We start from the raw sequence: 12,588 nt of genomic DNA, 5'->3' as shown, positions 1-12,588 counted from the left end.
TTGGTGGTAGGTCACTGAACTTGATATGGTTGACAAGTCATATCATAAACTTGTGAATCAGAAGTCATATTGTATCCATATCAAAGGAGTTAATGAGTTGATTTTCAAAACAAAATTGGATATTCCTACCGGCAAAACTCAAAGGTCAATGTTCAAACTTTGTATTAAATGATAACTTAGACATTGTGAATTGTATACTCCATGTTTGGCCGTCTTTCATCTCTTATAAATCATATACATCTTCCAATTGTTGATACAAAGATTTGATCTTTCAATTCTTCCTTCTTCTTCTTCTTTTCTCCGTTTTTCCATTGAAGAACTCTAAATTATGGGTCGAAATTTCAACCATCCAAAGTCAGAACCGATACTGCAAGATTTGTTTTTGGCAGGATCTAGCTCGAAAACCGAGGACGCTACGACATCGGTCATGGTGTTACTGGGATGTACTCAATGCCTCATGTACGTCATGTCGTCGAAGTTCGATCTCAAGTGTCCCAAATGTAATAACACTACGTTGCTCGATGTTCACAATTTGGCCAATCAAGCATCCAAGAAAAATCTTGTTGACATGTCAATCGACGTTGCTAAATGAGGAGTTTATCGACATGCCCATTGTAGTTACCTTCTTTACCTTTATGTATACTCTTTTACTTCGTTTCTTAATTCTTAATTTAGCTTCCTTGTTCGAGCACTTTTTTTTCAATTCATTCTATGTCATGGTTCAAGAAACTATTTGATATTACTAGATATCTTCAAATCATGTCAATTGATAATAATGAAAGATATATATTTTTTTTGCTCGACAGTTGATTTGATAGACCGAAAACTCTCTCTCTCTATATTTTTAAGTCAAATTCTCAACTTTAGTCATTTTCAAACGGTACAAAATTTCAAAATATGGTTGTGGGTTAAGTAGAGAGAGAGCAAAAAGAAGAGAATGAAAGAACAAAAGAATAGAGAAGAAAAGTGATGAGGATTATCATTCATGGACGTTGATAAGATCTTTTCATTTAGCAGCACTTTAGGATGGCATAGCCTTAAAGTTAAGGGCGAGGCTCAAACAAAGAAAGGCTTACAGTGGATACCTAGGCACCCAGAGACGAGGAAGGGTGTAGTAAACAACGAAATGCTTCGAGGAGTTGAAAATAAGCGTAGATCCGAAGATTCCCGAATAGATCAACCTTTTAAACTACTCCAAAATCCAAGAGAAAGTAGGGAAAAATGAAGTAAATAAATAGATCATATCATAAAAAAAAATACTTATTAGGGTATATTTTCAAGCATATTTCAACTTTTGTGGAGTTAATTAGGTCTTGATTGCATTCCAATGTACGCATTTTTAGATGTGTGTTTTGAAGATGCAATCTCGCATATAATCGAATGCCATTAACGTGATTGAGGTATTGTAGTGATTGACCTTCAATGTTGATGGTTATGTAATCATGACGACGACGAGGACGAAAAAAAAATTGGACTCCATTTTAAAAAAGAGAAGTTAGTCGGAGAATACATTTTTTGACAGCTCAGGCGAGCATTTTGGCTGATCTAGCTTGGGTATGATAAGTTTTAGATAGCAGCGTTAAGCTTGCATTAATGGGTGTAGTAGTTTCGCTCTGCGAACTAAGTGGCCCTACTATCGATCCGGTCGAAGACTTATCTTATGTATGATGATGCATGGCTAGTGGCCCCTTGCACATGTCATGTATAATGATATGATATGTTATGATGATGTGATATACTATGATACTGTGATATGTTATGATGTCGTGATATATTGTGATAATGTAATATGTTATGATGATGTGATATGCTATGATGGTATGATATGTTATGATGATGTAATATGCTATGATGACATCAGATGTATGACAATATGATATATTATGACGTTATCTCATGTTACGATGATAGATATGTATAAGATGTCATGTTGCACTATTATATGACATGCTACGACATGTATGACTGATATACTACTACTACTGTAAGTAATATTATGAATGATGAATGTATGAAAGATTATGCATGTTGCCTAGGATAATAGGTGAATAATGTGTGGAGTTGTGCCGCATGAATGTTTAAGATAAAAAATATAGGAATCTCAGGCATATTATATGTTCATTTACATCGGGATACTATCCCTTATATGATGAGTACATATGCGTATACTATGATGATGAAGACTACTATCATGCTTGACATGATACACGACGATCATTGTACCTCCAGACGTCTGTCTAACTACAGCCATATAGCCGAACCATGTAGGCCTAGGGTGTGTGCGAGTCTGTCTGGTGGGCCCACATTCGCACGTGTAGGTCGTGTGTAAGAAAGTACTACACATCCAATTTGTTCGAATTGAAAGCCACTTAAGAGATTATGATTTTAAATGATAGGTCTCTATTATTGATTTCATGTGTTTGCATTTCTTGACTACAACAGTGGGTCACTTATTGAGTATTTCTTAAAATACTTAAGTCATATTCTACTTTTATATTTCAAGTAAAGTTAAGACACCCCTGTACGGTTGACGGCGACATCACACGAAAGACCATAGAACCTGTATAGGATAATTGCATTTATTTCCATAGATCTTAAGTTAGTATAAGACATTACTTTTTTTAATATTTTCCTTTGAATATTTTTCCTTATGTTGTTAAGATCTTTTCATAAACGTATAGTCCATGAGATTGTTTTATGAAGTTACGTAAGACATGTGGTAGCGATTTTAGGTCAGGCATATGACTAGCTACTCTAGGTTAGTAGAAAATTTGGGTCGTTACAGGTCATTCGCTAATCTCATTTATAGTAACAAAATGATGCTAAAAAAAAAAAAAAAAAAAAACAGAAATACATACGACCTTCCACAACCCACCATTTTTCTCTACTAATTGCACATATTCACACTAGCTTAGTAGCCTGGAGACCAACTTTACGAGCGGACTTAAAAAGAACATCTCATTTAGAGATGAATTTACCCAATGAGGTTGGAGCCTACGAGGATCCGTTCCGAATGTAGTGGAGAATTTTCGTTTAAACAGGGAATAGGGAGAGATTTCTTCTCGTCACATAAACGAGCCTAAAGATGGGGATTGTATTCTCCACCCTCACTCAATTCTCCGTCCCCACTTTTTTACAAATTATAATAAATTATAATAAACGAGCCTAAATTTTTATTTCAGTCATTTTTTTTTATTTTTGCAAACATGCCCAAATCTATAAATTAATATTATTATTTATATATTACAATCTTGTATTTAATTTTATATATATATATATATATATATATATATATATATATATATATTTGAATAAATATGTTATAATATTGAAATTTGATTTTTAGAAGTGAATATTATATTATATTTTTGTTTGTGAATATTATATTAAATTTTGGTATATATATATTTTTTAATAAAAATTATATGGTAAAATAAAAATGGTTTGAAATAGTTCTTTGATCTTTATGGATAACTATTGAAGAAGGTCTCGAATAGAGACGAACTTGGAAATGTGCGTAATCGAAGAAATTTCATAACGGGTAATATTTAGGGTAAAACTTGATTTTTTGCTTACAGTCCTTAATGCCCAAAATTAATGATTCCAATAGTTTGAGGGGACTAAATGGAGTATGTTTGATGAAGAAATCGAGGCCTAATTCGACCTAAGTCGAGCTGCCCAATAGAGGGGAGAAAACTCGTTCTGGATTGAGTTGCAGACCGAAAAAAGAAACTCAAAATTTGCCTCATTGATAGAGAGAAACGACCATATGAACCAAGGGAGTCAGACCGCGACCATCAGCGTCAAGGCCTCAATAAGCTGACAGGCATTCTGCTAGACATGTGGACATCTACCCTAGAGACAAGGAGAGGGTCAAGAGGTTGGGTTGAGAAACCACTATGCCGCAAATGCGAGAATTAGCACTGGGGCAAATGTTTGGTCGGATCTAGGGCCTGTTTTAGATGTGGTCATGAGGGTCACATTGCCAAGTCATTGCACTAAGAATCCAATTGAGCTGCCTAGAGGTTCATGAGGGAGTGAGAGAACTATGAAAACCCACTCACAAGAAAAAGCTTATGCATCTATTAGTAGGGACTCTGGTACATCTGACATCGTGGTGACAGGTACACTGTCCATACTGGAACACTACACATTAACATTGTTTGATTCCAGTTCTAAGCATTCTTTTATATCCATGCCATTTGTTAGTCAAGGAGGGTTCAAAGTAGAACCCTTATTGCATGTGTTAACGGTTAGTAATTTAGCGGGGTAGATCTAGTCACTGAAAATAGGATAAAAGACAGACAAGTAATAGTAGTCAAACGAACCATAGGCGTAGACCTGAAAGTAGTAGGTATGACGGACTTTGACATCATATTAGGAATGGATTGGCTAGTCGAGAATTATGTCAGTATAGATTGTCACAAGAAGGAGGTAGTATTCTCGCGGCCAACCGAACCCAACTTCAAGTTCAAGAAAACCTGTACGGTCGTTACCCCCAAGATAGTGTTGATGATGAAAGTCAAAAGACTAGTATAACAAAGAGAGTGGGCCATACTTGCTTGTGTAGTGGACGTAAAAGGGAAAAAGAAGGCTATGGATACGATACCAATAGTAAATGAATTCCCAAACGTCTTCTCAAAGGATTTACTAGGAGTTCCTTCTACTCGAGGCGTAAACTTTGGGATAGAACTCGAACCAGGATCTGGACCCATCTCTAAAGCACTGTACCGCATGACACCAACAAAGCTAAAGGAACTTAAAGTACAATTATAAGCTTTACTGGATAAAGGTTTCATCCGTTCTAGCGTATCCCCTTGGGGTGTGTCGGTATTGTTTGTGAAAAAGAAGGATGACTCGATGCTCCTATGTATTGATTATAGGGAGTTAAACAAGAGAACAGTAAAGAAAAAGTACCCACTCACTCACACCGAAGATTTGTTCGACAAACTCCGAGATACGACGATATTTTCTAAGATAGACCTTCGATAAGTTATCATCAGATTAAGATCAAAGAAGGAGATATACGGAAGACAACCTTTTGAACAAGGTATGGTCACTATGAGTTTGTATGATGTCATTTGGCCTCACCAACGCCCCAATTGTGTTCATGGAGTTAGAAATTATATGTTGTATGATGAAATGTGCCTTATGGCTTGGCACGTGTCATATGCTTGTTATATGTGAAAGGTTATGAAATGATATGTTTATGGTACGTGAATGATATGATATATATGATATCATATGCCTGATAACATGTTCGTGATATGATATATGTTATGGTGTAATATGATTGACAATACGATACATGTTGTGATATGATATAGGATACGATATGAACATGTATGATACGATACATTGGAAGACACAATATGTTTATGATATGACATATGTTTGACATAATGAAATATATGATATGATTGACATGAAATACGATACGTTGAAGACACGATATGTTTATGATATGTGCTTGCATCTAACATCGATAGCGGAGTCACTTACTGAGTATTTCTTAAAATACTCAAGTCATATTATACTCTTATTTTCCAAGTAAAGGCAAGGCTTTCCTATACAGCTGACGGTGACATCGCAACTTAGAAGATCATGACACATACATAGGGTAGTTTGCAACTTAAACTTCGTAAACTATTAGTATAGGTTAGTACGCATTTAAATGTGTAGTATATAGGTTTTTATTTTATTTCAATTTTGGTTATCGTATTTAAAGACCTTCTAGAGGGACGCACCCACGCTCCACGACATGCCAGACCACCTCACGACGTCTGCGCGTCCTCAAAGCCACATGCAAGGAAGGAAACAGAAGAAGGAGAAACGAGAGAGGAGAAGGACAGAAGAGAGAGAGGGAAACAAAAAGATGTTTCTGGCGAGATCCAAATCCAAGAAACCTTAACCAAAACGATCAAATCCGACATCAGATCACTCGATTCACTTCATGAAAGAGATTGTTGACCACCATATGTTCACCTAGGGTATGCTTCACGCCTGGTCTACCATGTGTCGACCCTTGGCAAAAACAGCTCGGCGTGGCTCCTCCACTTATTCGGCTCGGGTACCCCTATTTTAGCTCAATTTCCATTGTTCCGACCCTCTTGGACCTATTTTTGGCCTCAATTAAGGTAATTTAGGCCGTTTTAGTGTCGTATTTCACATATGATAGTTGAATTATTATTAATTTGTGAAATACTAACGAAATGTGACAAACGGTGTAATAGGAAACGAACCCTGACGACATTTGGAGCAGCTCTCGAAGAACGAGAGCTAACGTATAATAATTAGAGAGAACGTCGGCTAAGGCCAACCAAGTAAGCGACCTTACTATAGGATAGGCTAGAAAAATTGTACGAGCTACGATGTATGATGACTTTTGATGACGTATGATGACGTATGTGAATTATATGATGCAATGTATGAGTTGTGACATATAATGTCGTACTTGAATTATGTAATGATGTATGAGCTATGATGTATGATGATGTAGGATGACGTACGTGAGTATATGACGATGCATGATGTACTTGATGTATTTGATGGCGTTATGATGACTATGATGTGTATGATGCATGACATTTACTTTAATATGATGATGTTTGCCATATTAAGCATGTTGCATGATGATGAATGCCATGTTGCATAATTTCGAGAGATTGACCTAGGACACAACCCTAAGAACATGAATAACGATATTAACATAAGTATCTAATGAGCGTGTATTACTAAATGTAATATAGAGATGAGAGTAGTGTTGTGTCAGAAATATGTTTTAAGACGAGAACTAGAGGGACCTCATGCATGTTGTGTGCACATAAGCATCAAGATACTTCCCCTCTACGATGATGAGTGTGGACTCACATAGTATGACGATGACAGTGATCATATTGAGCATGACACCCAAGGGTCTGACGATGATGGGTCCAGGGGGTACGAACCGCCTGAGGATTCACACTCGCATGTGTGGGTCTTGTGTAAGGAAGTATTACAAACCCATAGTTAGTTCGGACGGGAGGCCACCCCTAGTATGAGATAGATGGGTCCCTAAAGCATATTTGCATGTGTTTGCATTCAACATGACCTCTATAGTGGGGTCACTTACTAAGTATTCTTCGAAATACTTAGGTCGTGTGTCACATCATTTTTCAGGTAAAAGCAAGGCACCCATGTACGGATGAAAGCGATATCGCGAGCAGAGACCATGACACGTGCATAAGGATAGAAGAATATTTAATTTTCTAAACTTAGGTTAGAATATGTTGTCTTGCATTTCATATGTTTTAAATTATTTTGTATTTGTTTTATTTGCATTTTTCATTGTTATGTGTTGAACACGCAAGACTATGGTAGTGTTTTCAAAGATGTAATTGTTTTAAATTCTCAAGATTTTGCTATAAATGATGTTCTTTTTTAAGAATAATATTCTGCATATGAGTTGAGTATGAGATGTTAGTAGCAACTCTAGGTAAGTAGAAATTTAGGTTAGTTACAAGAAGTGTTCGATACTTACCCCCAAACTCTACCCGAAATTTATTTTCTTCAACTCGGCACGTTGTTGAGGTTATTTCTCTTCGAGGTCTTCTATGGAATTACTCTTTGAAGGTGCATAAACCGAATGAGATCATCCTTGCTCAACGAATTTTCATGTAGGCTCAGATTCATATTTTGAGCTCACATTTGAAGTTCTTCAAGGACTATCACTACTGGGGAATAGGTTCTGTGCTCTTTCAGCAATCGATTCCTTCATAAAACTTGTGGGTAATCTTGTTTAGAAGTTGTAGGATCAAGTATAAAGAAAAATGGTAGACAATTACTCTTGAATTTCTAAATTCGAGAGTAGGAGACCCAAAATCTAAAAGCTTATTACTTGCGATTGGGAGCTCGACTCAACTCAATTGTTGATCCATATGAATGCCCCAACTTCAAACTTATAGAGGAAGCTTAAACCGATATTGAAGTCTCGAGAATCATTGTAGTTGGGAGAATGAGTTTTCTGGATTATCCGTCAGAAATATCCTCTTCGATCAACGAGTTATCAAATTCCAATTTTAATTCTAGCCATTCGATGTGGTGAGCTATGAGTTCTCTAGAACCTATTCAAATTTGGTGAAGATCCAACAGTTGGATTAGAAGATCCGAAGGATTTTCTGGTGACATTACACTTTAGCGGATTTGATTTTCTGATCCGTGGTATTTTCGTAATAAGAGTATTTTGGTAATTTGTCATTTTAGAATATTTTATTATTATTTTTCTCTAAAAAATCCAAATTTTTTTTAAACATTCTTCATCTTTGGACATTTTCCCCTTCTTGACCATCTTGAAATTTTTTTTTAGATAACGACATTCCGAAAAAAAAAAAATGACATTTTTGTCCCTTTCGTTTAGGAGTCTTGTCCTTGCTTATCCCTTTGACCATCTTGAAATTTTTTTTAGATAACGACATTCCGAAAAAAAAAAATGACATTTTTGTCCCTTTCGTTTTTTTTGTCCCTTTCGTTTAGGAGTCTTGTCCTTGCTTATCCCTTACTTTCCTTCTATCCTTTGATGTGAACTACTTAAATCCTATTGGAATCAATTACCTTTACTTTAGGGTATTACAAAGAATTTATTTTTTGAGGTTTTCTTTGACGTTTAGTATTTGTTACGAATAAATTATCGAATTTATTATATTTTATTTGGGAATATTTAAATTTTATTACTTGAAATCCAATGTGGAGAGCACGTTGGTAATGCTAGGCAGCTATTGTTGACATTTTTAATACTCTTAACAATTAATGAATACAAATAATTATGAGGAATAAAAAAATGAATACAAATAATTAACAAAATAAAAATCAATATTTATTTTTTATAGAAAAAAAAAAAAACAAATACTAATACTTAGATTTTGTTTAAATATTTTATATTGACCCCAACTTAATTTTCGTTTTTTTTTAAATTTTCAAATATTTTATTTTAATTTTTGAACAATTGCATAGAAAATAATTTTATGTCAGGCACTAGATTCGAGATAAATAAATTTTGATTAAATATCATTGGTCAAAGAGTTAAATAAAATAGAATATTAAAATTTTTATAAATAAATAAATAAATATATAATTTTATTATAAATAAATAAACTATTTACAGCAAATAGAAAAATAGATAATAGAAAATAGAAATGAATTAAAAAAAAATTCAAAATCGTCAGAGAAAAACCAGCATTAAATCATTGACCTAACTCTACACGAAATGACCATTTTACCCTCGCCATGTTGTGCCCTCCTCCATCCTTCATGTGGCCAATTCAATGCCCCTCACATGGCTTTCTGCAAGTGGCATCTCTTCAACCCATCAACCTTCACCGGCGGGCGGCTGTTTCCGGTCAGTATTATTAGAGATTCAGAGGCGATGCGACGTAAATTCATTCGAAACCTCGGTGAAAGCTCGGACGATGATTTCGTGGTGATAAGGAGAATTGAGTTGGAGGAAGCAATTGAGAAGCTCTTGAAGACCATTGGTGGAGTAAATTTTCTTCTCGATTATCATTTCAAGAATCGATTCGCGAAAATCGTCGTATGGGTCGTCGGAATTCTTCTCGATTGCGATGCTGTTCGGGATGCTGATCGCTACCGGGCTTTGGATTCCGGTGGATCTGGTGGTGGAGGTGCAGTCTTCGTCGTCAAGAGAGAGGCCGCCATTCTGGCCGCCGGAGCTGGAAGAGGAGAATCGGGATTTTGGGTGGTGGCGGTCGGGGTTAAAGAAGGCGGCGGTGCGCTTCTTGTCGGGTTCGACAATATCGGAGAGTTTTGGCTTACCACAGCCACCGCAGCCGGCGGTCGGAGAGAAAATGGATATGGAGAACTTCTTGCGATTAGACATAATTTAGGGAGAGAGAGAGAGAGAGGAGGGTTTTTGGTGTATGGGTTAGGCTTTTCTAGTAGAGAGTCTTTGATAATTGATTTGATCATTAGGAAGATTTTGGATATTCTCTATAATTATAGGTCTAGGCTGATTTATAGAATTTGGTACGAGAGTCTATGCTTTAAGAACAGGCTCGATCCATAGCTTAAGGTGGATTGAGCCCTAATCCTACATACTTTTCACACAAACCGACACAAAATTGAAAAAGAATTCATCAACTTCAACTACTTCATGTCCGTGTAAGCTTGTACTTTGTAGGTACACTTAACTATCCTTAGTTGTCAAATTTCGAGAAACTTTTTAAAAATGTACACAACTTTCTTAAATATAAAGCCGTTCCTGGGTTGGGTTGAATCGGATTGGAACGTTTTTTATACCCAACCCTATTCAAGTTATAAATATTTCAGCTCAATCCGATCATAATTTTTTTTTTGTGTTGGGTTGATTTGGGTTATTCTAGCCATTTATTCAAATTTAATTCAAATTAAAATAAAAAAAAAATGTATACATTTTGAAAAATTGTCTTACAAATAGTTAAAAAAATAATTATTTTAAAGAATTTTCGAAAAATAAATAATAAAAAAATTATGAAATTAAATAAAAATAAAAATAAGAACATAATATATAATTTTATCATAGACAAAAAAATATATTTATAAAAATATTTCAGTTTAATTTAATCTAAGGGAATACATGAACCAACTCAATCTATAAATTTTTTATTTATTTGAATAAGTTTAACTCAAATAAGTTCATAATCCAAACTAAAACCGTGCAGAGTTAAGTTGGATTGATCGAATTTTTCAAATGATTGAGTTTTAAAAAACATTTTGTTTGGACAATTATTAGAAACATCAAACCTTAATTCCAATGATTATTAGGGTAGGAAATGGTCGGACATCCAATCATTTATTATTTGAGATTATAGGAAGTGAGCTTTTCAAATGAGACAATTGGCATTATGAAAAACTATAAATTTATACAATTTAATAAACACAATTGCACTCTCCTTTCAACCCTTTTCTATTCTACAAATGATTAAAAAATAATAATCTAAAAAGATTGGGATGTTAATTAAATTATGATGGAACTTAGGACTCTTCCTATATGATTTTGCCATTTTTTAAACATATCATCACACCGCCCCTTTACTCAATGATTAATAATGACTCGAGAATTAAAAATCACATATCATGTTCTCGACTTGTCTCCTTTGTGAATATCTTTATTTGCAATCGCCTCGGAACTCAAGTCTTACAGAGTAATTGCCACAAGTTAAAATCACGAAGTAGCCGATCAAATGGACGAAGTTTTTTCACTTGTCTCCTTTGTGGATATCTTTATTTTCAATTTTCGTTAACACTTCTAATGGACGAAGTTTATTAATGGCCATAGAAGCCGAATTTGATATAAAAGATAAAAATTCTTAGAAAAATTCTAATAACTAAAAAAAACAGAAGAAAATAGTGAAAATTAGAAAAAGTTCTCAAAGTCAATCTCGAAGGGGCAAAATGGTCATTTCAACCCCTTTTTCTACGGGTAAGAACCCTAAACTAATTAACAATGAAGGAGAAAAGGAGAAAAAAAAAATAATAAATGATGAAGAAGAAAAAGGAAAGAGTTGTGAAGTTAGGGTTTGAGAGAGAGAAATAAAAGGAGAAAAAAATAAAAATTGCTCGAACCTACTCAATAGAGTCTGAATTTGGCCAAAGATTCTTCTCATAAAGAAATATTTTGCGCATTTGAATCACTTAAACAATTAATAATCGATGAAAAGCAATAAGGTTTCAATTTTTAGAAATTAGGTTATGAACATTGGTTAATCAGTTCGAAAGTCGAAGTTCCGATGAATGCCAAGAATCGTAAGTTTTACAGTTTTGAGTCTTCTTTGGATGAGTTTTTGCTATGTATAATTAACTGATTAATGCAAAATTAATTTTGATGGAAAGATGGATTAAACTCCACAACTTTAGTGAAAAAACCAAGTTGAGGGAGGTGACATGCGTTATGTCAGTAGAGGTTGAGTTGATAACCCACTAACACTGTGTTTCAGGGTTTTGTCATCGTAGATTGGCAGGGTATTGATAGGATTACTTCCCCACCTCATGATAACTGTTAGAACCCGTTAATTGATTCAATCTTTTTCAATGAACTCGGAAAAAAGGTAATTTATAAATAAAGTTGTCAAAATATTAAAATTCATGATAACAAAATATTTTTTCATTTACAATAGGAGCACATAGAAATAGCTGCAGAGTCTCAAAAAGTACTTGTTCTGGGTAGCATCCTTGGTTCAGAAGAGATGACGAATTTGTTATAGACTTTAGAGGAGAGGTTCAAGCTTAGTAGCAGCACGTAGTTATCAAGATTATATGACTGTGATTTGAGCCGTCCTCACCATTAGACAAGCATGTTCACAAAGTCAAGGTTGGAGAACCCTCATGGTTGGCTAGTGATGGACAATAGTAATTGGTCAAGCTACGACCCACTCTTTCATCATCTAAAGAAAGTGCTGCGTGTTGGGTTTTATATCCTAAAACTCATAGTTTGTAAACAAAGATATATTCTATTTTCAATAAAGTTATTATTGATGTTTATTCAGTAATAAATTGTTATTGAATAAAGTGAACTTTACGATCATTAATCTAAATCCAATAAACTAAGAACACTCTGGC

At 34.7% G+C, this 12,588-nt stretch overlaps 1 protein-coding gene across 1 annotated transcript; it reads right to left on the bottom strand.

The window, feature by feature from the left end:
* Positions 1-9,075: 9,075 nt before the first annotated feature.
* Positions 9,076-10,129, bottom strand: OFP10 (Ovate family protein). The gene is given in 1 exon segment (XM_087120808.1): positions 9,076-10,129. A coding segment is annotated over 1 exon segment (528 nt). The 5' UTR covers positions 9,872-10,129; the 3' UTR covers positions 9,076-9,343.
* Between the last annotated feature and the right edge of the window lie 2,459 nt (positions 10,130-12,588).

The sequence above is a fragment of the Cucurbita pepo genome, chromosome 20 (genome assembly GCF_057944985.1).
Source record: "Cucurbita pepo subsp. pepo isolate OVF chromosome 20, ASM5794498v1, whole genome shotgun sequence".
NCBI classification, from domain to species: Eukaryota; Viridiplantae; Streptophyta; class Magnoliopsida; order Cucurbitales; family Cucurbitaceae; genus Cucurbita; species Cucurbita pepo.
This window is presented reverse-complemented; position numbering and strand designations above follow the sequence as displayed.